At 62.3% G+C, this 23,615-nt stretch overlaps 2 protein-coding genes across 2 annotated transcripts in view; one reads left to right on the top strand and one right to left on the bottom strand.

The window, feature by feature from the left end:
- SND1 (staphylococcal nuclease and tudor domain containing 1) overlaps positions 1 to 22,964 on the top strand; it is a 76,963-nt gene extending 53,999 nt beyond the window's left edge. The window contains exons 13-24 of the mRNA XM_068189301.1: positions 174 to 284; positions 1,672 to 1,744; positions 2,758 to 2,899; positions 6,925 to 7,034; positions 18,168 to 18,356; positions 18,998 to 19,139; positions 19,520 to 19,643; positions 19,739 to 19,808; positions 21,246 to 21,359; positions 21,703 to 21,906; positions 22,434 to 22,478; positions 22,677 to 22,964. Of these exons, the coding sequence (XP_068045402.1) occupies positions 174 to 284; positions 1,672 to 1,744; positions 2,758 to 2,899; positions 6,925 to 7,034; positions 18,168 to 18,356; positions 18,998 to 19,139; positions 19,520 to 19,643; positions 19,739 to 19,808; positions 21,246 to 21,359; positions 21,703 to 21,906; positions 22,434 to 22,478; positions 22,677 to 22,742 (1,390 nt within the window). The 3' untranslated portion in view covers positions 22,743 to 22,964. The remainder of the gene's footprint in view (positions 1 to 173; positions 285 to 1,671; positions 1,745 to 2,757; positions 2,900 to 6,924; positions 7,035 to 18,167; positions 18,357 to 18,997; positions 19,140 to 19,519; positions 19,644 to 19,738; positions 19,809 to 21,245; positions 21,360 to 21,702; positions 21,907 to 22,433; positions 22,479 to 22,676) is intronic.
- Positions 12,211 to 14,619, bottom strand: LRRC4 (leucine rich repeat containing 4). The gene has a single exon (XM_068189303.1). The coding sequence runs from the start codon at positions 14,467 to 14,469 to the stop codon at positions 12,499 to 12,501; it is 1,971 nt and encodes a 656-aa protein (XP_068045404.1). The 5' UTR covers positions 14,470 to 14,619; the 3' UTR covers positions 12,211 to 12,498.
- Positions 22,965 to 23,615: the final 651 nt, after the last annotated feature.

Raw genomic sequence — 23,615 nt, 5'->3', positions numbered from 1 at the left:
GGATGGGATAGGATGGGGTGGGGTGGGGTGGGATTGGGGTGGGATGGGATAGGATGGGGTGGGGTGGGGTGGGATTGGGGTGGGATGGGATAGGATGGGGTGGGATTGGGATCGGGGTGGGATTGGGGTCTCCCTGCCCCAGTTCCCGCCCCGATCCGGTCCCGTTCCCGCAGCAACATCGCGGAGGCGCTGGTCAGCAAGGGCCTGGCCACGGTGCTGCGCTACCGGCAGGACGATGACCAGCGCTCGGCGCACTACGATGAGCTGCTGGCGGCCGAGGCCCGGTGAGCACGGGGCTGGGGGGCTCTGCGGGGTCCCCTGTCCCCCCGTCACATCCTGTGTGCCCCGTCCCGTGTCCCTCTGCCCCATCCCAGCCCGTCCCTGGGCATCCGTCTGTCGCCAGCCGTGTACGCCAGATCCAGGTGTGCACAGCCCAGCTCCCCATGGAGAGGATCCTGTGGGGATCCCGTATCCCGGTGCCCCCCATGTCCACAGGGATCGCCGTTCCCAGGTGTCCCCATGTCCCTGTCCTTCATCCCACGCTCCCGCTGGCCCTGGAGTGGCGATGAGCACCCTTCCCTGCCCGGCCCCGCTCCCTCCGGAGGCAGCTCCGTCAGGAATAGTGGGATCTCAGCTCCTCCTTGGCAGCAGATCCCGGCACGATGCCGAGAGCCGGGAAGAGCAGCTTGGAGGGGGCTGCGGCGCCTTCCCGGGCAGGACTGGCTGCTGCGGGAAAAGGCAGATCGATCCACAGAAAGCTGCTCCCGTTCCCACCCAGCCGTGCCCGGGCGGTGGGCGGCCGGCAGATTGCTCACAGGCTCCTTCCCAACGCCTGGAATGTGCCTTTTGGGAAGCCTGGCAGGAAGTCAGCAGCTCGGAGCTGCGGAGGGGGCACTGGGATACCGGGATGTGGGGACGGGATCTGGCACCTGGAGCTGGATACAAGGCTGGGATGTGGCACCTGGAGCCACATGTGGGGCTGGGATGTGGCACCTGGAGCCAGAGCCGCTCCGGGGCTGGGATTCAGCCTGGACGTCCCCAGCTGGAGGTGCTGGATGTTCCCGCCCAATCCCAGAGTGGGGCCGGTGTTGGAGGAGGCTCATCCATGCCATTGGGAGCTTTGGCACATCCCAAATTCAGGACTGTGCTGGCACCAGGCAGAGGAGCTGGTAGTTCTGAGACAATGCCAGGAGCAGTGGGAATGGGAGATTCAGGGTGAGGTTGTGGTGCAGGGCCTGAGCAGTCTGGGGGATCCATTCAGCATTCCCAGCTCTTCAGAGAGCCTGGGATCACATCCCAGACCACTGGCTCTGCCAGAATCCTGGCACACCCTGGCCTTTCCCAACCCCCCAGGCCAGGCCCTGGGGCAGGAGGGGACTCTCAGGGTGGGGATGTGGAGCTCAGTGGCCTCATCCTGAGGGAGCATCCCGGGGGAACATCCCAGCCGTGCATCCCTGTGCCGAGACAAGGCTCCAGATCCGGGTCCGGCGTTGGGCCTGGATCTGGCAGCAGCTCCGGCATCCGCTGGTTTTCCATCGGTTCAGTGCCCTCCACGTGCGGCATTCCCCATCCCGGCTCGGGGCAGCCCCCATTCCATGGCTGGCGCAGGGGCGGCTCCAGCTCCTCGTGCTGCGGCAGGAGCTGATTCCCGGCGCTCCCTCTGCTCTCCAGGGCCATCAAGAACGGGAAGGGGCTGCACAGCAAGAAGGAGGTGCCGATCCACAGGGTCGCCGACATCTCCGGAGTAAGGATCCCCTCGGGCACACGGGATGGGCGGGAATTCCGGGAATTCCGCAGGGGATCAAACGGGATAAAACCCACGCAGCGCCGCTGTTTTGGGAGCTGCTGGGGGCGGTTTTTCCCTTTTTCCTTGGATGAATAAACCGGGAGTTGCCCCATGGCCTGGGAACCAGGTGGTGGGAGCCAACACCGGAATGCTGGTGGGAATCCGGGATTCCCTGGCTCTGCTGAGGGATTTTGGGGAAGAGCTCCTTACATTTTCCTCAATTAATTCATGTTTTCGAGGATTTCTGTGGTGTCCTTTGATGCTGGGATGGAGAGGGGCAGATCCCGGGAAAAGGGAGTGTCGGGATGCTCCATTAGGGATGGGGGAAATGGGGAAATGGGACCGGATCTATCCTGCTGGTCCAGGCAGCTGCCCTGGGGGGGATAGGATGGGCATGTGGATGTACCTGGGATGGATTTGGGAATGGGTTTAGGGATTCATTTTGGATGTATTTTGGCTGGATTGGGGATGTATTTGGGATGTGTTTTGGGATATATTTAGGATTTATTTTGTGGTCTATTTGGGGGTTTTGGATGTATTTTGAGGTATGTTTTGAGACGTGCTTTGGGATATTTTTGTGATTTTGGGATGGATTTGGGATTTTTTGATGTATTTCGAGATGTGTTTTGAGATGTATTTGGGATGTGCTTTGGGGTATTTTTGGGCTTTTGGGATGGATTTAGGATGCATTTTGGGATATATTTGGGATGTGTTTTGGGATGTATTTGGGATTTGTTGTGGTATGTATTTGGGATTTTTGGATGTATTTTGAGATGTGTTTTGGGATGTATTTGGGATTTCAGGATGGATCTGGGCTGTGTTTGGGATGCACGGCCCGTCCCGAGCTGGAAGCGCTCAGCTCCATGCCCAAATGTCACATTCCAGCCGGCACAGGGGACAAGGAGCAGCCCCCGCTCCCGGCCCCGGCAGGTCGGCGTTCCGAGGGTCCCTGAATTCCCGTTTTCCCACAGGACACGCAGAAGGCGAAGCAGTTCCTGCCGTTCCTGCAGCGCGCCGGCCGCTCCGAGGCCGTGGTGGAATACGTGTTCAGCGGCTCCCGCCTGAAGCTCTTCCTGCCCAAGGAGACCTGCCTGATCACCTTCCTGCTCGCAGGTGAGCCGGAGCGCCGCCGCATCCCGGGATCGGCACCGCACTGCGGCGTTCCAGGATTGGCACTGTGGGTTCTGGGATCAGCACCGCCGGATCCTGGGATCGGCACCGCGGGGTTCTGGGATTGACACTGCGGGATCCTGGGATTGGCACCACAGGATCCCGGGATCGGCACTGCGGGGTTCTGGGATCGGCACTCTGGGGTTTGGGATCAGCACTGCGGGGTTCTGGGATTGACACTGCTGGTTCCTGGGATCAGCACCACGGGATCTGCACCGCAGGGTTCCGGGATTGGCACCGCGGGGTCCCGGGATTGACACTGCGGGATCCTGGGATTGGCACCATGGGAGCCTGGAATTGGCACCACAGGGTTCTGGGATTGACACTGCGGGATCCTGGGATTGGCACCACAGCATCCCCGGATTGGCACCGCAGGGTTCCGGGATCAGCACTGCGGGGTTCCCAGGATTGGTGCCATGGGATCCTGGGATTGGGACCGTGGGATCCTGGGATCAGCACCGCGGGGTTGTGAGATCAGTGCCGTGGGGTTCCTGGGATTGGCACCTTAGGATCCCAGGATCAGCACTGTCGGGTTCCGGGGATCGGCACCGGAACATCCCCTGGGCTGGCACGGGAGCATTCCCTGGATTGGGGCGCCCCGGGATGAAGGGTCGCAATTAACGTTGGAACTACCTCAGGCCAGGCTGGGAGGGCTGGGGGAGGTTGGGATTGGGAAGGATGATCCCACCCAAAAACCTTGGGAGCAGGTGGGGAAGCACAAACTGGGGGAAGGGAGGGAACAGCGGGATATGGGGATGGGGATATAGGTGGGGATAGGATGGACTGGGATTGAGGAGCAGGATGGGGATGAAGATGGGAATGGGATGAGGATGGGGAAGAATCCCATTGGCATTTCAAGGATCCAATTCCAGGATCAAACACTAGGAAAGGTGGGAGTGGTTCCCACACGGGGAATGTTTATCCTCGGGGGAGCAGGGATGGAGTTGGGGATTCTTTGTCCGTCCCTTTTTTTCCAGAGTTGGGAATGTGTCCTGTCTCTGTCCCCCATGGACACGAGCACCGGGATGGGCCTTTGGGAAGTGGGGGCTCTGTCCCTGCTCCCAGTGATGCTGAGATGTCTCCGGGTGCTGTGATCCCTGCTCCACAGGGGAGTCCCTATTCCATGGGAGTCCCTGCTCCATGGGCATCCCTGCTCCATGGTTCTCCTCTTTGGAGGTCCCTGCTCCACAGGAATTCCTGCTCCACTGGGATTCCTGCTGCACCCTGCTCTGTTCTAGAAGGGATGGATCCCCAAGACCATCCCATCCCATAGAATCCCATGATCCTGGTGGGACCTTCCGGCTTTTATTTTCCCTGTTTTTTGTTGGATTTCTCCCCGGTGCCATTCCCAACCCTCCTCTGCCAAGCCAGGAATAGGATAAATATCCGCCTTTTATCAACGCCTGCCTTTTTTATGGATATCAAATGCAAATGAGCACCAGAAAGAGATGCCAAGTCCCTTAAAATGTGACTCCAGGGATGCTCCCGAGGGAGCTCATCCCGGCTTTCCAGCTAAAATAGATCCGTCAGAGCACTATAAATATGTGCAAATACAGGCGCCGGTTTAATCCCAAATTCCTCTCTCCCGGCAAAACTCTGGAGCCTGACGCCTTCCCGGAGCGGGGGCTGGGAGCAGGAGAATTCCCGAGGGATGAGGGGGCACCTCCGGGGATGTTGGAGTGGCCAAGTGGCTCCAAGGGGTCCAAAGCCTTCCCCGGGAGCTGCAGGACTGGGAGGCGGGGATGGGAATCCGGAGTTTTTCTGTGTGAGCATTCCCAACGTGGGGCTGTCCCAGTGCTGTGCCCGCCGGGATCCAGAGCGGATCCTCGGCATTCCAGGCCCACTCCCGCAGTTCCCGGGTGTCCCCTCCCACCGGCTCACCTCCCCTGCTCCCAAAATCCATAAATCCTGCAGGAGATCGATCCCTGGCGCTCGGCCCCGGCACGGCCGATCCCGGCCCGGAGCCATCCCAGATCCTGGTGCCGGCTGCGGCTCTGGCACAGCGAGGGGGCAAAGCTGCTCAAATCCCTGGAATCAAGGCTGGAAGGGTCCTTGCTGCAGGGGATTCTCCCTGAAAGATCTGTTCTGTCTGTTCCCACTGAGGGCCGGGGAGGAATTCCTCCTGGAATCCTGGTGCAGGATCCTGCAGGGATGTGGTGGGATACTCTGGGATGCTGTGGAATGCCCTGGGATGCCCTGGGATGCTTCAGGATATCCCAGGGCTGCTGTGGGGTACCAGGAATGCTCGGGAATGTCCATGGGATGCTGAGGGATACCTTGGGATGCTCAGCATGCCGCAGGATACTCTGGGATGCTGTGGAATTCTCGCCCCCATCCCTCCAGGGCTGATTCCGGGATGGGAGCAGCCCCACAGCCGCCTCCTCCATCCCAGCCCCGGCCCCGGCTGGGCAGGATTGTGCTGGAATTCTCTGGGAAGCCCAGGGGAGCGCCGTGGCTGCAGCACTTCCAGCCGCATCCCTCATTAATCCGTCACGGCTTCCCGGGAAGCGCGGCACAGCCGCGGATTCGGGATTAGCTGCTATTTTTGAAGTGCTGGAGAACTTTTCCGGGTGCCAAGCGTCCCCTCCCCGCTCCCGCCAGCATTCCCGAGGGTTGAGCGCACCCAGCCCAGCCTTCAGAGCTTTCCCTTTTCCAGAACCTTCCCTCAGGTGGGCTTGGGAAGCGTCAGAGGCCGGAGAGGATCTGGAGCGGGATCCCAGCCCGGAGCAGCCAGGAGCTGGTGGAGTTTAAAGATTCCTCAGCTCTTCCCTTGTTATTTTGATGGAAAAAAATCCATTGTGGCCCATGAGCCCTCCTGGCCCTTTCCATGGAAGAGGAAGGGCAACTCCAGCCCCTCATTCCCATTCCCAGTGCGGCACTGGGAGGATGCTTCTTGCTGGAGAAATTTGGGATCAGTGCTGGGTCAGGATCAGAGCCAGGGTCAGGATCAGAGCCATGCCAGAGCCCACTCAGTGCTGGAAGGAGAATCCCGGGGTGACCCCTGATTTTGGGGGTGCCTGATGGTTCCAGCGCATTAACAAAGATCCCAGGATTTCCTGCTCCCCATCCCACATTCTGCTGTGCTTCCCAGAATTCCCCTTTTCCAGAAATCCCCCTTTCCATCCCCATTTTTGGGGACAGAGGGCATTGGTGCCATGAAGGGCAGGGACAGGGCTGGGAAGTTCCTGCTGGATTCCCTGGAAATGGCTTCCCTTGGAGGCAGCACGGCCTGGGAATGGGGACTGGGATGGGATGGGATGGGGGTGCAACAGGGCCAGGGATGAGGATGGGATGGGAATGAGGATGAGGATGGGGAAGGACCTGGTGGCACAGGGACATCATCCGTCAGGATGGGCTCTGGGTGCTCCTGGGCTCCAGGCAGGATCTGTGTCCCTGGGAGTTGGTGACACTGACGTGGCCCTGGGGATGTGGCACCCCCTCACTCGTGCCTCCAGCTTGGAGCTGTGATTCCCAGCACTTCATTCATTATGCAAATTATGTAAATGATCATTAATAATGCAGGACTTCCCTCTGCTGCGATCCGGGGCAGGGGGATCCCGGGGGCAGCCAGAGAAAGGGACATACAGGGGAGTGGCTGTGATGGAGGGGTCTGGATGGGGGCCTGGATATGTTTCTGTGTCCCCATCCCTGTTTGTCCCCATCCCTGTTTGTCCCCATGTCCCTATCCTTGCTTGTCCCCGTGTCCCCATCCCTGTTTGTCCCTGTGTCCCCATCCCAGCCTGTCCCACTGCCATGCCACCCCTGGACCCTCCCGCAGCTCCCCTCATCTCCCTTGTTTCCAGCATCCCCTCCCAGACCTTCCCGGGGTGTCGTTCCCGGGGTGTCATTCATTCCCGGGGTGTCATTCATTCCCGGGGTGTCATTCATTCCTGGAGTGCCATTTATTCCCGGGGTGCCATTCCCGGGGTGCCGTTCCCAGGCCCTGACCCAGCCCGGTTTTCCCGCAGGGATCGAGTGCCCGCGGGGTGCCCGGAACGTGCCGGGGCTGGCGCAGGAGGGGGAGCCCTTCAGCGAGGAGGCCACGCTCTTCACCAAGGAGCTGGTGCTGCAGAGGGAGGTACGGCCGGAGCCGGGCGTCGGGGGGATCCGGGGGGATCCAGGGATGATCCAGGGATCTGGGGGCAGCAGCTGTGAGGGACCAGAGGGTGAGCTGTACCCAGAGATCCTGGGGATACTGAGAGCTCCCAGGGGATACCAGGAGTATCCTGTGGGATATGGAGAGATCCAAGGTGTCACCAGCAGATCCCAGGTGATACTGAGAGATCCCAGGAGATCCCAGGGGATGCTGAGAGTGCCCTGGGCATGTGCAGGATGGATACGGGGTTGGATTCTGGATGGATCCCCCTGTTTGAACCTTTTCCCATTAACATCTCCGGATATTAAAATTCCCTGGAACTCCTGTGATTTCCCTGATTGCAGCTCCGGAGCTCGGGGCCCGTTTTGGGTAATTTTTCCGTGATTCACAATTCCAAGGTGGATGCCGGATCTCTCCCCACTCAGCTGTCACTGTCCCGCTGAGCCAAAATTCAGGCACTGATGCTCCTATCCAGATGTTGGCACTTGTGCAGATGTGGGCATGGATAGAGATGGGATTCATGGATCCAGATGGGATTTATGGATCCAGATGTGGCTGTGGCTGCAGACACGGTTGATGCAGACGTGGACACAGCTGCAGATTTGGGCACGGATCCAGGTGTGGGCAGGGATGCGGATGTTGACATGGATGCAGTTGTGGGCAGGGATGCAGATGTGGTTTGTGGGTGCAGTTGTGGCTGCAGACCCAGATGCAGGTGTGGATCCAGATGTGGCAGCAGCTGCAGGCCGGTGATGCCAGCTGTGGGGACGTGGGAATGCAGGGGCACAGGGGTGTGTGGGACATGGGGATGCAGGGACACGGGGACATGAGGACGCGGAATGCTGGGACACGGGGACATGGGAACGCGGGCAAACAGGGACGTGGGAATGCAGGGACACGGGCACAGGGAATGCAGGGACCTGAGGATATGGAAACACAGGGACAGGGGGACACAGGGCTGCAGGAATACAGGAACATGGAGAAACAGGGACACGGGAGTACAGGGACACGGGGACACGAGGACGCGGGGATGCAGGGGTGCAGGGATACAGGAACATGGAGAAACAGGGACACGGGAGTACAGGGACACGGGGACACTGCAGTCGTCCCCCTCCCTGCTCAGCATCTCGTGCTGCCGGGAATTGCTGACCCGCATCCCAAGGGCTTCGCTCCGCTGCCTCGGCACATTCCGGAGGCTCCGCGCTGCACCTGCCCAGGAATGCCGTGGCAGGGAGGCCAGATGGAGCCGGAGCTGCTTCCCAGGAATGCCGTGGCAGGGAGGACACGTGGAAGCCGGGACGCTTCCCGGGAATGTCGTGGGGAGGCCGTGGGAAGATGGGCTGCTGCCCAGGAACGTGGCGGCGGGGAGGCCACGTGGAATTGGGGATGCAGGGCAGGAATTGGGGATGCAGAGCAGGAATGCCGTGGCAGGGAGGCCGTGGGAAGCCGGGATGCTGCCCGGGCCAATTCCTGGCTCCAGCTGCAGGTCCCGGCGCGGGTCCCCACGGTTCCCACGGTGGCCCCGGCCGCGTTCCCGCCGGCAGCCGAGTCCCTGCCCACCCCCACAGCCGTGGGATATTTTTATCCGGCGGCTCCGGCTGCTGCTGACTCACGGGCCCGGAGCCGCCGCTGACGAACCGGCCCCGGAGCGTGGGGAGCAGGGGGGTGCTGGGATGTGCCGGCGGGATCACAGCTCCCAGAGCACCCGGGAAGGGCTCAGGGGACCCCCGGGTGCCCCTCGGCTCCTCCGCGGCCGTGCCGATCCGGCAGGAGCTGCTGATCCTCCGGGAATGCCGGGAAGCTGCCCCGGCCCCCCCACATATTCCAGTGCTTTTTGTCGCTGGAGCTGTGAATTCCCAGTTGGTCAGTCTTGCCCTGATCCCAGCACTGATCCCAAGCCTGATCCCAGCCTGATCCCAGCACTGATCCCAGTCCAAATCCCAGCCTGATCCCAAACCCAGTCCCAGCCTGATCCCAGCACTGATCCCAGTCCAAATCCCAGCCTGATCCCAATCCTAATTCCAGCCTGATCCCAGTATTGTTCCCAACTGCAATCTCAGCAGCAATCCCAACCCTGATCCCAGGGTCAATACCAACACTGATGCCAATCCCAGGGCCGATCCCAGCACCAATCCCAACCCCAGGACCGATCCCAGGCCTGTGCTTGGAGCATCTGCTGTGTCCCATTGCATCCCACCTCATCCCACCTCATCCCACCTCATCCCACCTCATCCCACCCCATACCACCTCATCCCACCCCACCCCATCCCATCTCATCCCACCTCACCCTGCTCCCTCCGGAGCCACCGATGCCAGGGGAGGCACCAGCAGAACTCCAAATCCCACTGCCTTGGGGACTTCCCTGTCATTCCCTAAAAATCCCTGGATTTAATTTGTCAGTATTTGCCTTTCCCCACATCTCAGGGCCTGATTCCCACCCTGCTCCGAAGGAATCATTCCAGACAAAGACCTGGGGCTGCTCCAGGAGTTGGGGGTCCTGGGGGGATTGTCCTTAACAAGATGGATGGGATGGAATTCCTGGAAGTGGGAGCTGAGGGGGTCCAGAACCAGGGGGTTTGGAGGTGGGATGGGGATGAGGATGAGGATGAGGATGAGGATGAGGTTGAGGATGAGGATGAGGTTGAGGATGAGGATGAGGATGAGGATGAGGATGAGGATGAGGATGAGGATGAGGATGGGATGATGATGATGATGATGAACTCAGCTGCCCTAATTTTGGGCTAAAATCAATTCCAATAAAATCCATAAATCCTTCTAGCCCCCTGCAGCATTTCCAGGATTTTTGGGATCACTCCTGTCTGTCCCCAGCACAGGGAGGAGGGGGGGGTTCATCCCCCAGGATGAAGAGGAGGTGTTGGCATTCCCATATTGGCCTGGGTGGGAAAATTCAGGAATAAAGGGAAAAGCAGGAATATGATTTTGGGGAAAACTGACCCGGATCTGCCAAAAATAGCAAAAATCCTAAAAAACCCCCAAACCCCAACACTGAACCCTGACAGCTCCGTGGTGACCAGGGGGAGGGGCTCAGCCCCTCCCCGAGACGTGGTGGTGGCACAAGGGTGGTGGCATCACCCCTGGCACTGGGGTGGAGGTGGCACCCTGGGGACACTGGTGCCATCGAGGGCCCCTGCATCCCCACCACGACAGGGACACTCTGTGTCCCGGTGTCCCTTGTCCCCACCAGCAGCGCCCAGCACACCCCGTGTCCTGACGGTGGCACCCGGTGTCCAGGCTGGGGTCCCAGTGTCCCCGCACAGCTGAGGCTGCTGGTGTCCCCTCTGAGTGTCCCTGTTCCACAGAACGGGGGATCCCGCTGTCCCCTGAGGCTCCGTGACCCCGCTGTCCCCTCAGAGCGGGGGTCCCGGTGTCCCCCTGTCCCTGCCGGGCAGGAGCAGTGCTGCTGATTGATCCCTGTCCCTCCTCCCTCCCTCCAGCCCCAGTTCCAGCCGCGAGCCCCCAGCCTGGGGGGTGACCCCCACCCCCTCAGCCCCACACCGGGGTCCCGCTGTCCCCCCCTGCCAGTGTCCCCTGCTGCAGTCACCCCCTGATTCTCGTCATTCCCCCCAATGTCACCCTGTAATTGTCCCCCTCCATGTCCCCCCCCCAGTTCTCATCACCCCAATGTCACCCCCTAATTCTTGTCCCCCCTCCCCCCCAGTTCTTGTTGTTGTCACCCCCGTGTCACCCCCAGTTTGCATCACCCCCTCCCCTCCTCCATCCTCTCCCTCCATCTCCATTTCCCGCTCCGGGATTTTTCCAAAGCTTTTCCTGCTGAGAGGACAAAAAACCCCTTTCAGGCTGGCGGGGAGGGGGGGCCCCCCTGCACCCCCCCCCCCCGAGCGCCCCCGTTTAACCCCTCGGGCACTCGGCGTTACAAATTTGGAACAATATTTATTAAAATACAAAAATACACTTGTTTTTTTTTTTTTTTTTTGTTGGATTCGCGGTACAGTCGGATCCTTCCGGCGTTTACAGCCCGAGAGGGAACTTCTGCATCTCCTTCCCGCCTTCCACCCCCCCCCGGACACCCCCAAACCCTAAATTTTAACTCCGCTTTGCCCCCCTCTCCGAGAACATTTTAAAGCTAAAACGAGAAATTAAAGTAATTCCAGCGCCCGAGCAATCAGGGGGGGCCCCCCTCTCGCTGCTGCCCGACCCCCCCCGACCCTCTCATCCCCTCGGGACCCCCAAGAGGCACTTGGGGTCCCCACCGGGACCCCCCCGGCGCCACCTCCGATGCTGGTGGCCCCCCCCCCATTGTCACCTCCCCCCCCTCCCCAAGCCCTTAATTTCTCCCAGCCCCCCCCGTTCTGTGAGCAGCCCTTGGGGGGGGGTGTCCCCAATGTCACCCCCTCCCGGGGACGGGGGGTGGTTCCCCACACCCCCCCCCGCCCCCCACTCAAATAAAAGGACTAAAAATGCCGTTTTTAGTGAAGGTGGTTACAATCATTGGTCGGGTCTCCCGTGGGGGCCCCCCCTGCCCCCCAGGAGCCGTAGCCCTGTGCCAGGGGTTCCAGGAGGCCCGGGGGGGGGGGGGGGGGTGACAAACACCGTGGGAAAGGGGGTGCAGAGCAAAGCGGGGGGCACCCGCTCTCCCCCCGCCCCAGATCCCCCCCAAACCACCGCCCCCCGGCGCTTGCGGGGTTTTCCCCCTTCCCGTGGGTTTGTGAGGAATTTTTTGCTTGAATACATTGCAGACGTCCATCCCCAGCCCCCAGGCTGCGCCCCCCGCCCCCTCCCCCCCGAGCCCCCCACCCCCCCAAAATCCATTCCTTTATTGCATTGGGAAGGTCTTGGCGCGGGGCCGAGATCCCGCTCCGGTGACGCCGGAGCCGCCGGCGCGCGGCCAAGGGCAGCGCCGCGGGGTGGGGGGAGCCGACCTCACCCCCTCCCCCAAATAACCCCAAAAACACCCCGAACCCCCCCAAACCCCACCCCGACAGCTTCTGCCACCGCTCCGGCGTCCCCCGCGACCCCCGCGCCACGGCACCGCTGCTCGTCCCCGAGCACGGGGATTTTTCCTCTTATTACCGATTATTTTTTTTTTTCCTCTGTTTCTCCTGGTTTGTTTCTTTTTGTGTTTAAATAGAACCTGCGAGTTAGAAAATAGTGGTTTTTTGTAGGAGTTTCGGGTGGGTTTCGTTAAATTTTAATAGAATCTGCTGCTCTTCTCGGCCCCGAGGTTGGCTATAGAAGCATGTACACGAAAAAGAGTCTCTCCCCCCCCTGTACAAAAGTTGTGTCTATTATTGAGGAATTCTCCTGGTTTTCCTTAGTATTGAGGAATTCTCCTGGGTTTCCTGCTTTTTGGAGTTCTGCTTTTGTGCATCTATTGCGTTTATAATAATTCGGGGCCGGGGTTGGTGGTGGTGGTGGGGGGGGGACGACGACCCAAAAAAAAGCAGGAAAAAGCCCCAAAAAAGAGTCATATCTGGGTTTCCTGAACTTTCTCCTTGGGGTGGGTCTGGATTAAATAGGGGTCGGCCAGGGTGGTCCCGGGGGGGTGCAGGGAGTTGCCCAGCGCATTCTCTGTCCAGTGGGCGCCGTGTCCGGCCTTGTAGGTGTTGTAGTTGAGATGCTCATGGATGTTAGGCAGCACCACGGCCCCCTCCCCGGCCCCGCCGGCCGGGGCGGCCGCGGGCGTGGCCGCGGTGGCCGGCGCGATGTCCTCGTCCACCTGGATGATCTCCACGGTGCGGGCGGCGGTGACGGTGCTGCGCTGCTGGTGGCGCTTGCGGAGCTTGTAGAAGACGATGAGCATGGCGGCGGCCAGCAGCGTCACGGCCACGAAGCAGCCGATGATGATCTTGGTGGTCTTCATCACCTCGTCCAGGCTGGTCTGCAGCTTGTCGCCGGCGTCGGCCGTGGGCACGGCCACCTGCTTGGGCGGGCGCGTGGTCTGCACCAGCACGGTGGTGGTGGTGGTGTAGGCCGGCTGGTAGCCCGTCGAGGTGGTGGGCACGGGCTTGGTGAACTTGGGGGACACGTCCTCGGGGGAGATCTCGGTGGTCTCCACCGTGACGGTGGTGAAGAAGCTGTAGTTGGAGGTGTTGAGCTCGGCCGTGCTGACGTTGAGGAAGGCCGAAGCGTTGGAGTTACCGGCCACGTTGGTCACCATGCAGGTGTAGAGGCCGGTGTCGGTCAGCAGCACGTGCGAGAAGTTGAGGGTGCCGTCGTTGAGCACGGACAGGCGCGGGTGGCTCGAGGCGTGGCTCAGCACCGTCCCGTTGGGCAGCAGCCACCGCACCGAGGACATGGAGGGCGTCCGGCAGCGCAGCTCGGCCACGCGCCCCTCCGAGATGTTGAGGTCCGCGGGCGCGTCCATGATGAAGGGCGCCGAGCACTGGAAGGAGGTCTGGTCCACCTCCACCAGGAAGCGGCCCCGCATGTGCAGCGGGGCGTGGCAGCGGCCGCAGCAGGTGGAGTTGGTGGGGATGTACTCCCGCAGCCACCACGACAGCCAGAGGATGTCGCAGTCGCAGTCCCAGGGGTTGTGGTGCAGGTGCAGCTCCACCAGGTAGCGCAGCGGGGCGAACAGGTCGTGGGGCAGGGACGACAGGTTGTTGTGGGCCAGGTTGAGCTCCACCAGCGCCGTCAGGTCGTCGAAGGCGTTGCGCTCGATCAGGTTGATCTGCGAGTTCATAATCCAGAGCTTTTTGAGGGATTTGAGCCCGTGGAAGGAGCCCGGTTTGATCTCGGGGAAGTTGTTGCCCGACATCTCCAGCTCCTCCAGGCCCACCAAGGGCGTCAGGTTGGGCATGTCCTTAATGTTGCACATCCCCAGGTTGAGGTACTTGAGGTTGTACAAGCCCTCGAAGGCGCCCTCGGAGATGTACTCGAGCTTCTTGAGCTCGCCCAGGTCGAGGCGCATGAGGGAGGGCACGCGGTTGAAGGCGTAGCTGGGGATGCTCTCGATGGGGTTGTTGCGCAGCCACAGCTCCCGCAGCTTGGACAGGTACTCGAAGGCCCCGCTGGGGATCACCGTCAGCCAGTTGTCGAAGAGCTCCAGGGTGTTGAGGCTGGCCAGGCCGTTGAAGGCGCCCACCTCGATCTGCCGGATGGCGTTCCTGCCCAGCTGCAGCACCTCCAGGTGGTGCAGGTGGCGGAACGTGTCCGCCTGGATCATCTGGATGTTGTTCTCCATGAGGTTGAGATAGCGGGTGTTGGAGGGGATGCCGGGGGGCACCTCGGCCAGGCCGCGGCGGGTGCACACCACCTTGCTGAACTGGTTACTGCAGGAGCACACGGAGGGGCAGCTCTGGGGGCCCGGCGAGGCGGCGGCCGTGGCCAGGAGCCACGCGTGCAGGGTCAGGGAGGCGGCCAGGAGCCCCGGCCAGGTGCGGTGGCGGCGGTGGCGGCGGAGGTGGTGCACAGTTACCTGCCACAAGAGCTTCATGGTGTGGCACGTTCATCATTCACCATCGTCTGGGGATGGCGGCGAGAACAGGAGAACGGGCTCGGGCCCCCCCCTCTCCCGGCTCCCACGAGCTGGGGGGCCCGGCTGGCCGGAGGGGGGGGGGGGTCGGGGTGCTGGGGTCGGGGGGGGGGCTCCGAGGAGAGCAGGGTTTGAGGAGGGAAAAATAAAAATTTAAGGGGGGAAAAAATCAGCGGTAGGTGCTGGGGAGGGGGAGGGTGGGGGGAGAGGAGGAGAAGGAACCCCCCCGCCCGGCCCCGCTCGCCAGTACCTACCTGGGGAAGGGGGATCGGGGGGTCCGGGGGGGCTCGAGGCGAGCGTGGGGGGCGCGGGACCGAGGAGGGGGGGGGGGGGGGGGGCCGGTTCCCAAAAAAAAAAAAAAAAAAAAAAAAAAAGACAAAATGGCTCCTGGAGGCTGCGGTGCAGGATGGGGGGGGGGGCCGGCCCGGCTAAGCGGGGGCCCGGCAGCCCCCGACCGCGGCCAACCCCGCGGCCTCGCACCTCCGCCCGTGGGGCCGGCCCGGGGGGCTCGGCGGGGCCGGCATGGCCGCCCCCCCCCAGGCCGCGGGGGAAAGGGGAGGGGGAACGCGGGGAAAGTGGTGAAAAAGGAAATAATTAAAAAGAAGAAGCGGGGAGAAAAGGAGGAATTAGGAAAAGGGGAGGGAGCGGAGGAGAGAAAAAGTGAAAAAAAAAAAAAAAAAAAAAAAAAAACGGGGAGGGAAATGGGAATGGGGGGAAAAAAAAAAATTTGGCCAGGAAAGGGAATTGGAAAAGGAGGCAAAAACGGAATAAAAATCTAAAATAAAATCAAATCAAGAACGGAAATGAGGATGAAAGTTAAAATTAAGCTAAAATCAGATGAAAAACTAAAAATAAAATTTCAAAATATTAAAAAAAAAAAAAAAAAACCCAAACAACCCGGACGGAACCTAAAAATAAAACAGGAAAATAAAGATTAAAAATAGGCCGAAATAAATAAATAAATCGCGGGGAGCCCCCCCCGGGAGAGGGAAAAAACGCGGTTCGGGGAGGGAGCGGGGGGGAGGAAAGGGCGTCGGCGTGGGGGGGGGGAGATGCCGGCGGGGGCACCTCCCGGTAGCGGCGGCGGCTGCGCTGGTGGCGGGGCGGGGGGGTCCCGTCCCGTCCCCTCCCGCGTGTCGTTCCCGCGTCCCCGCGTGGGTGTCGCGTTCAGCGGCGGCGCGGGGCGATGGTGGCGGTGACAGCGGCGGTGACAGCGGTGGCGGTCGCGGTGCCGGCGGGCATCCTCCGGTGGCGGGGGCCGCGCGGGGCGGTGCGGGCGGTGCGGGCGGTGCGGTGCGGGGCGGTGCGGGCGGTGCGGGAAGCAGCCGCGCAGGCGGCTGGCTCATCCTTTTGTCCTTCAGTGCGAGCGCGGATGGATTGCTGCTGCCGCCGCTCCCGCTGCTCCTGCTGACGCATCCCGGCTCCGCACAGACCCCCCCGCGCCCCCCCGCACCCCCACCCACCCACCCACCCGCCGCTCTCCGGAGGGGCCCCCGCCGGCCCCGCTTCGGCCGGTGCGGCGGCCCCGGAGCGGTTTTGTGCGCGGGGAGGGGGATGCGGGATGCGCCGCTTCCTCCTCCTCTTCCTCCTCCCTCCCGCCGCCTCCTCCTCCTCCCCCTCCCCGCAGCCCCGCTTGGGGCTTGTGGAGGGGGGGGGCCGCTCCCTGAGCGACCCCTCCTCGGGGCCGGGGAGACGGATGGACAGACGGACAGATGGACAGAGGGAGGGACGGGGGCAGCGTGGGGCTCGGCGGCTTTGAGGTGACGAGGGCCGGGGGGACCCCGGCTCCGTGCCCTCGGGTCCGACCCCCCCGCGGAGCGGGGACCCCTGAGCCCCCGGCCCGCGGGGCTGAGACCCGACACAAGCTGTGACACTGATGGGGAGCCCCAACCCTGCCGGGGTGGAGGGGGGACACGGGGTGACTGCCAGGGGCTGGGGACAGGGGACAGGGACCTGGTGCTGCTGCTCTTTGGGGCCTGGGCTGAGCTCTGCACCCCCAGCAGTGCCTTGTCCCCTCCCTCCCCCTGCGACTGGGGGGACATGACACCACCTGCAGCCCCTATAAGCACCCTACGGCCCCCCCTGCTCTTGGTGGCACTGGTGGCATTTGGAGCTGTCACCTGAGTGCCACCAGTGAGTGGTGGGGACCTCTGCGGGGCTGGTGGCTCCTCTGGGACACCCTGTCTGGCAGTGCTCCAGGGCACCCCAGGACCCTCCTGTCCTTCCTCACTGGGGTCACTATCCCCATGATGTTGGCATGTCCCCAGGGGGATTCAGCTGTTCCAGTGATGTCCCCACCAGAGCTGCAGGACCTGGTGGCCTCCTGTGCCCCACGGGTGGGTCCCACATGTTCTCTGTTCACTGCAGTGGCCACATCTTGTCCCTGAGTCCATCAATGTCCTGCGTGTCCCCTGGCCAGTGACCCAGTGGTGACACGGGAGACACCGTTGTCACCCAGAGTGTCACCCTGCGGCACTGGGGAGGTGCCACAGCCGTGCACGAGGTGCTGACCGCGGGGACCAGCCTGGCACTGGCATCCCTGGGGGCAGCGGGTGGCCTGGGGCCATGTCCCTGCCACACACTGGCCTTGGCAAGTGCGGTGCCGTGTCTGGTGCGGTGCCGTGTCCGGTGCGGTGCCATGTCCAGTGTTGTGCCGTGTCCAGTGTGGTGCCATGTCCACTGTGGTGCTGTGGCCGGTGCAGTGACATGGCTGGCATGATGCCACGGCCAGTGCCATGCCATGTCCAGTGTTGTGCCGTGTCCGGTGCGGTGCCGTGTCCGGTGCGGTGCCATGTCCAGTGTTGTGCCATGTCCAGTGTTGTGCCGTGTCCAGTGTGGTGCCACGTCCAGTGTGGTGCCATGTCCACTGTGGTGCCACGTCCAGTGTGGTGCCACGTCCACTGTGGTGCTGTGGCCGGTGCAGTGACATGGCTGGCATGATGCCACGGCCAGTGCCATGCCGTGGCCAGTGAGGTGCCGTGGCTGGTGCGGCGCCATGGCTGGCATGATTCCATGGCCGGTTTCGGGGCCGTGGCCGACGTGGTGCGATGTCCAGTGTGGTGCCATGGCCACCGCAGCGCAAGGACACTGGGACACCTCCAGGCTTTGGGAAGCAGCGGGAGTGGTTGTGGTGGGATGGGTGAGCTCAGGGGTGGGACAGGCTCCGTGTGGCAGCGCTGGCAAAGCCAAATTCCCCTGACCACGAGAAAGGCCATGGCCAGGGTGTTTAAACCATCGTGGTGTGGCCAATCTGTGAGCCCTGAGCCCAAACCTCGCTGTCCCCAGTGCCTTGGCCACACACCTGGCCCTGTCCTCGGCAGGGCGACACGGGCCACAAGTCCAACCCATCCTAGGTGGGGGTGTGATTCCCAGGATGTGATACCCAGCATGGGATACCCAGGGTGGAATGGGATACAGGATGTGGCAAGACCTGGTGGCTTCGTGTACCCCGTGGGTGGGTCACCCATGTCTCTTGTCCCCCACCAAAGGGGACACTTTGGGGTTTCGCCTTGGGAGTCCCTGGGTCCAGGCTGGTTGCAGGGAGGCAGCTGGGGGGGCACCACCTGGGCACGCTCAGAGCGCTGGGAGGAGGTGGCACTTGGGGCAAGCTGGGGTGGGGACAGGGGCCCACAGCTCATGAGATTCCTGGGTTCCCACAGGTTGAGGTGGAGGTGGAGAGCATGGACAAGGCCGGGAATTTCATCGGGTGGCTGCACATCGAGGGCGTGAACCTGTCGGTGGCGCTGGTGGAGCAGGCGCTGTCCCGTGTCCACTTCACGGCCGAGCGCAGCCCCTACTGCAAGGCCCTGCTGGCGGCCCAGGACGCGGCCAAGCAGAGGAAGGAGAAGGTGAGGGGGGTCAGGGGACCCGCCCCAGCAGTGTCACCACCCCAGAGACATGGTCCCATCCCAAAAGATGGCCCCACCACAGTGGATGTCCCCACCCTGAGAGATGTGCCCACCAAAGGATGTCCCCATGTCAAGAGGTGGCCTCACTCCAGAAGGTGTCTCCACGCTGAGAGACGTTCCACTCTGAGGGGTGTCCCCATCCCAAGAGATGTCCCTGTGCAAAGGGATGTCCCCACCCCAAGAGCTGATGGCCCCACTGCAGGGAATGTTGCAACCCCAATTAATGTTCACACCCACTGGCTGCCCACACACCGAGAGCTGACCCCGCCATGACGGATGTCCCCATCCTGAGAGATGTTCCACTCCGAGGGATGTCCCCACTCCTGGAGATAGATGTCCCCACCCCAAGAGATGATGGTCGCATGCCAAGACATGTCCCACCCTAGGGATGTCCCATCCCAGGGATGTCCCACCCCAGCAACGTCCCAGCCAAGGGATGTCCCACCTGGGGGATGTCCCACCAAGGCACATAACCCCCCAAGATGAGGCCTGGGCATGTTCCCACTGCCGGGTCCAGCCCCCCACCCTCCCATTGCTGTCACCTGGAGTGTGGCCGGGGTCCCCACCCCGTGTCCCCCCAGGTGTGGTCCCACTACGAGGAGACGCCGGTGGAGGAGGTGGTGCCAGTGCTGGAGGAGAAGGAGCGCACGGCCAACTACAAACCGGTGTTCGTCACCGAGATCACCGACGACCTCCACTTCTACGTGCAGGACGTGGAGACGGGTACGGGGGGACACGCGGGCACCCCCAGCACCCAGGGGCGCTCCCCAGACGGGCGTGGTGGGGCGAGTTGCATGGCATGAGGATCTGTGGGCTTGGTGGGTAAGGCCCAAATCCGTGTGTCCAGGGTGACGTGGGGTCACCCCACCACCCCCCCGGGGCTATTTTTGGGAGCAGGGTAGGGGTCCATGATTGGGGTCCAGGTTTGGGGTCCAAAGGTTAAGGTCTTGGGGCAGGGCCTAGGGCTGAGGTCCAGGTTTGGGATCTGCTGTTGAAGTCATTGTTGGGATTTGGGGTTCGGGCTCTGCGGCCACACTGAGGAGCAGGGTTGGGGCCAGGTGTGGGACAGGACTGGGGGTTTATCCTGGATTGGGGCCCCGCAGGCGCCCAGCTGGAGAAGCTGATGGAGAACATGCGCGCTGAGGTGGGCGCCCACCCGCCCGTGGAGGGCTCCTTCGTCCCGCGCCGTGGCGACTTCTGCATCGCCAAGTTTGTCGATGGGGAATGGTGAGGAGGGCATGGGGTGACCCCACAGGCTGGGCCAGGGCAGCAGTGGGGTGTGGGGTGAGGACCAAGTCCCCAAAATCCCTCCCACTCTGCAGGTACCGTGCCCGGGTGGAGAAGGTGGAGTCGGGTGGGAAAGTGCACATTTTCTACATTGACTACGGCAACGTGAGTGGCACCGGGGAAACTGGGGGGGAAAGCAGCCCTCCATCCATGGATCCATTCATGGATCCATCCATCCATGGATCCATCCATCCCCCCCTTCATCCATCATCCATACATCCCTCCCTCTGTCCATCATCCCTAATCCATCCCTCCCTCCCTCTGTCCATCATCCATCATCCCTCATCCATCCATCCATCCATCATCCATCCCTCCATCCATCCATCCATCCATCCATCATCCATCCATCATTCATCTATCCATCATCCATCCATCATCCATCCATCCATCATCCATCATTCATCCATCCATCATCCATCCATCCATCCATCCATCCATCCATCCATCATCCATCCATCATTCATCTATCCATCATCCATCCATCATCCATCCATCCATCATCCATCATTCATCCATCATCCATTCATCCATCATCCATCATTCATCCATCATCCATCCATCCATCCATCCTTCCTTCCATCCATCCATCCATCCATCCATCCATCATCCATCATCCATCCATCATCCATCCATCCTTCCTTCCATCCATCCATCCATCCATCCATCCATCATCCATCCATCATCCATCCATCATCCATTCATCCATCATCCATCATTCATCCATCCATCATCCATTCATCCCTCCATCCATCATCCATTCATCCATCATCCATCATTCAACCATCATCCATCCATCCATCCATCCATCCATCCATCCATCCATCCATCCATCATCCATCCATCCATCCATCCATCATCCATCCATCCATCCATCATCCATCCATCATCCATCCATCCTTCCTTCCATCCATCATCCCTCCATCCATCATCCATCCATCCATCCATCCATCATCCATCATCCATCATTCATCCATCCATAATCCATCATCCATCCATCCATCCCTCCATCATCCATTCATCATCCATCATCCCTCCATCCATCATCCATCCATCATCCATCCATCATCCATCCATCCATCCATCATCCATCATCCATCCATCCATCCATCATCCATCCATCCATCATCCATCCATCATCCATCATCCATCCATCCATCCATCCATCATCCATCCATCCATCCATCCATCATCCATCCATCCATCCATCATCCATCCATCCATCATCCATCCATCCATCCATCCATCCATCCATCATCCATCCATCCATCCATCCATCATCCATCCATCCATCCTTCCATCCATCTTTCCATCCATCCATCCATCCATCCATCATCCATCCATCCATCATCCATCCATCCATCCATCCATCCATCATCCATCCATCCATCCATCCATCCATCATCCATCATCCATCCATCCATCCATCCGTCATCCATCCATCCATCCATCCACTCATCCCTCATCCCTCCTTCCCCTCGGTGTCCCCGATGTCCCTGGTGTCCCTTCACGCTGTCAGTGCTGTCCCCCATGGTGTCCCCTCAGAAGGAGACGCTGCCCCCCAGCCGCCTGGCCCCGCTGCCCCCGGCGTTCTCTCCGCGGGTGCTGCCGCCCCAGGCCACCGAGTACACCTTCGCCTTCATCCAGGTGCCGCAGGACGTGAGTACGGGGGGCTCGTGGACCCCAGGTGGGACTCCCGCTGTGACCCCACACCTCGGCCCCAAAACACCTCGGGGGTCCCGGGTCGGGGGGGGATCCTTGGGGGTCTGGGGTGTCCCTGAAGGCCACAGGGGATCTCTGAGGGTTTGGGGGTCCCTGACAGACGTGGGGGCTCCCTGAGGGTCTGAGGGGTCCCCGAAGGCCATGGTGTGTCTCTGTGGGTGTGGGGTGTCCCCAGAAGGCCCGGGGGGGTTCCCGAGGCTGTGGGATGTCCCCGACGGCGCGGGGTGTCCCCGGAGGCCGCGGGGGTCCCCGCGGGCTGGCTGACGGGCGCGGGGCGCAGGAGGAGGCGCGGGCGGACGCCGTGGACAGCGTGGTGAGGGACATCCAGAACACGCAGTGCCTGCTCAACGTGGAGCACCTGGGCCCCGGCTGTCCCCACGTCACCCTGCAGTTCGCAGACTCCAAGAGCGACGTGGGGCTGGGGCTGGTCAAGGAGGGGCTGGTGATGGTGGAGCCCCGCAAGGAGAGGCAGTTCCAGAAAGTGGTGGGTGCTGCGGGGGCAGGGGCGGCCTTGGAGGGGCTGGGAAGGGGTTGGGGGGTGGAGGGTGGGTGCTGGTGGTGCTGGGGGGTTGTTCTGGGGGTGTTTGGAGGGGTTGGAGCTCTAGACGGGAGCTGGGGTGTTGGGTGGGTTTTTGGGAGCCCTGAGGTGGGTGCTTGAGGGGCGGGGGGATTGTTGGGGGGTGTGGGGTGGGTTCTGAGGGGTGCTGGGGGGTACTGGGGCTGTCGGGTGGGTTCTGGGGATCCCTGCCCCCCCCCACCTCTGGCACTGATCAATCCTGGCCCAGCTGCTGCCCCGTTAGAGGGATGGGGGTCCCCCACCCCCGATACTGCCCAGCCCCCCCAAACCCGCGGGTCACCCCTCGGGGTTGGGCTGGGGGGCTCACCCCACCCCCATCCCCCTGCGGGCAGTGGGAGCCACAGAAGGACGGGGGGGTCCCACCCCTGGGGGTGCCCCCAAGCCCCCCAGGGCCGGGAGGGGCCGCGGGGTCACCCCAGGACTGTCCCCCCCAGATCACCGAGTACCTGAACGCGCAGGAGGCGGCCAAGAGCGCCCGGGTGAGTGGGGGGACCCCAAATCGGGGGGGCAGCCCTGGGGCAGGGGCTGGATGTGGCACCCCCAGCCCCGGGGCGGTGCTGGGTGCAGCCCCCCCCCCCCCAATTTGGGGGAGACCCTGGCGACAAGCCCAGCCCCGGGGTGACCCCCATGCCCCCCCGGATTTTGGGGAGCCCCCGTGACGCCGTGTCCCCCCCCAGCTGAACCTGTGGCGTTACGGCGACTTCCGCGCGGACGACGCGGACGAGTTCGGCTACAGCCGCTGAGGGGCCGGGGGGGCCCTGGGGCCACCCCGAACCCCCCCGGGCCCCCCCATCCCGTCCCAGCTGCCCCTGGGGGGGGCAGCCAGGGGGCGGCTCCGAGCCCTGGGCGTGCTCTGGGGCGGAGGGGCACCCTCAGCCCCCCGCCCCTGCCTTGGCCCCCCCCGGTCCCCCAAATCCTGGCCTGTATTTAAAGCTGCAGAGGCCCAATAAACGTAGTGAAGCGTCCTGGTTTTTTGGGGTTCCCTCCGTGCTGGGGTCAGCCCCCCACCCCGGGTCAACTTCCCCCATCCCCTTGGACCAAGGCTGGGACCCCCTGCATGGGGGTGCAGCTCTGGGACCCCCGGCCCTGTCCTGGCTCTGGATGGGGGGGCATGGAGGGGGAGGGGGACAGCCCCACCAAATCCCCCGGAGCCAAGTGGGGCCCCCAAATCTGGACCCCATCCTGGGACCCTGCCCTGGGTCCCACGTGCAGGTCCCTCCCTTGGACCCTGGGACCCAAAGTTGGACCCCAAACCTGGGTCCCAGTTGTGGACCCCCCACCCTGGGGCCCCAAAACAGCCCCTGACCCTTGACCCCCACACGGCCCCCAGATTTAGGTCCCAAAGTGGCTCCAGCCCTTGAACCTCAGCTCTGGGTCCCACTCACGGACCCCAAACCTGGACCCCTCCCCAGTGCGACCCCTGAACCCCAAAGTGACCGGAGGGGCGGCAGCGCCCCCCGGGCTCCCCCTGTCACCCGCGCCCCAAGCCCAGGGTGACCCCAACCCCGCGGGGTCCCTGTGGGTGCCCCCCGCGCTGTCCCCGCTGTCCCCGCGCCGCGGATCGATTCCGGGGTGGGGGGGGGCTGGACGGGGCAGCGCTAATTGAATCCGAAGCC

The sequence above is a fragment of the Anomalospiza imberbis genome, chromosome 5 (assembly GCF_031753505.1).
Source record: "Anomalospiza imberbis isolate Cuckoo-Finch-1a 21T00152 chromosome 5, ASM3175350v1, whole genome shotgun sequence".
NCBI lineage: Eukaryota > Metazoa > Chordata > Aves > Passeriformes > Viduidae > Anomalospiza > Anomalospiza imberbis.
This window is presented reverse-complemented; position numbering and strand designations above follow the sequence as displayed.

Coding starts and splice junctions, on each gene's coding strand:
- LRRC4 (XM_068189303.1), bottom strand. CDS start 14,469: ATGAAGCTCTTGTGGCAGGTAACTGTGCACCACCTCCGCCGCCACCGC.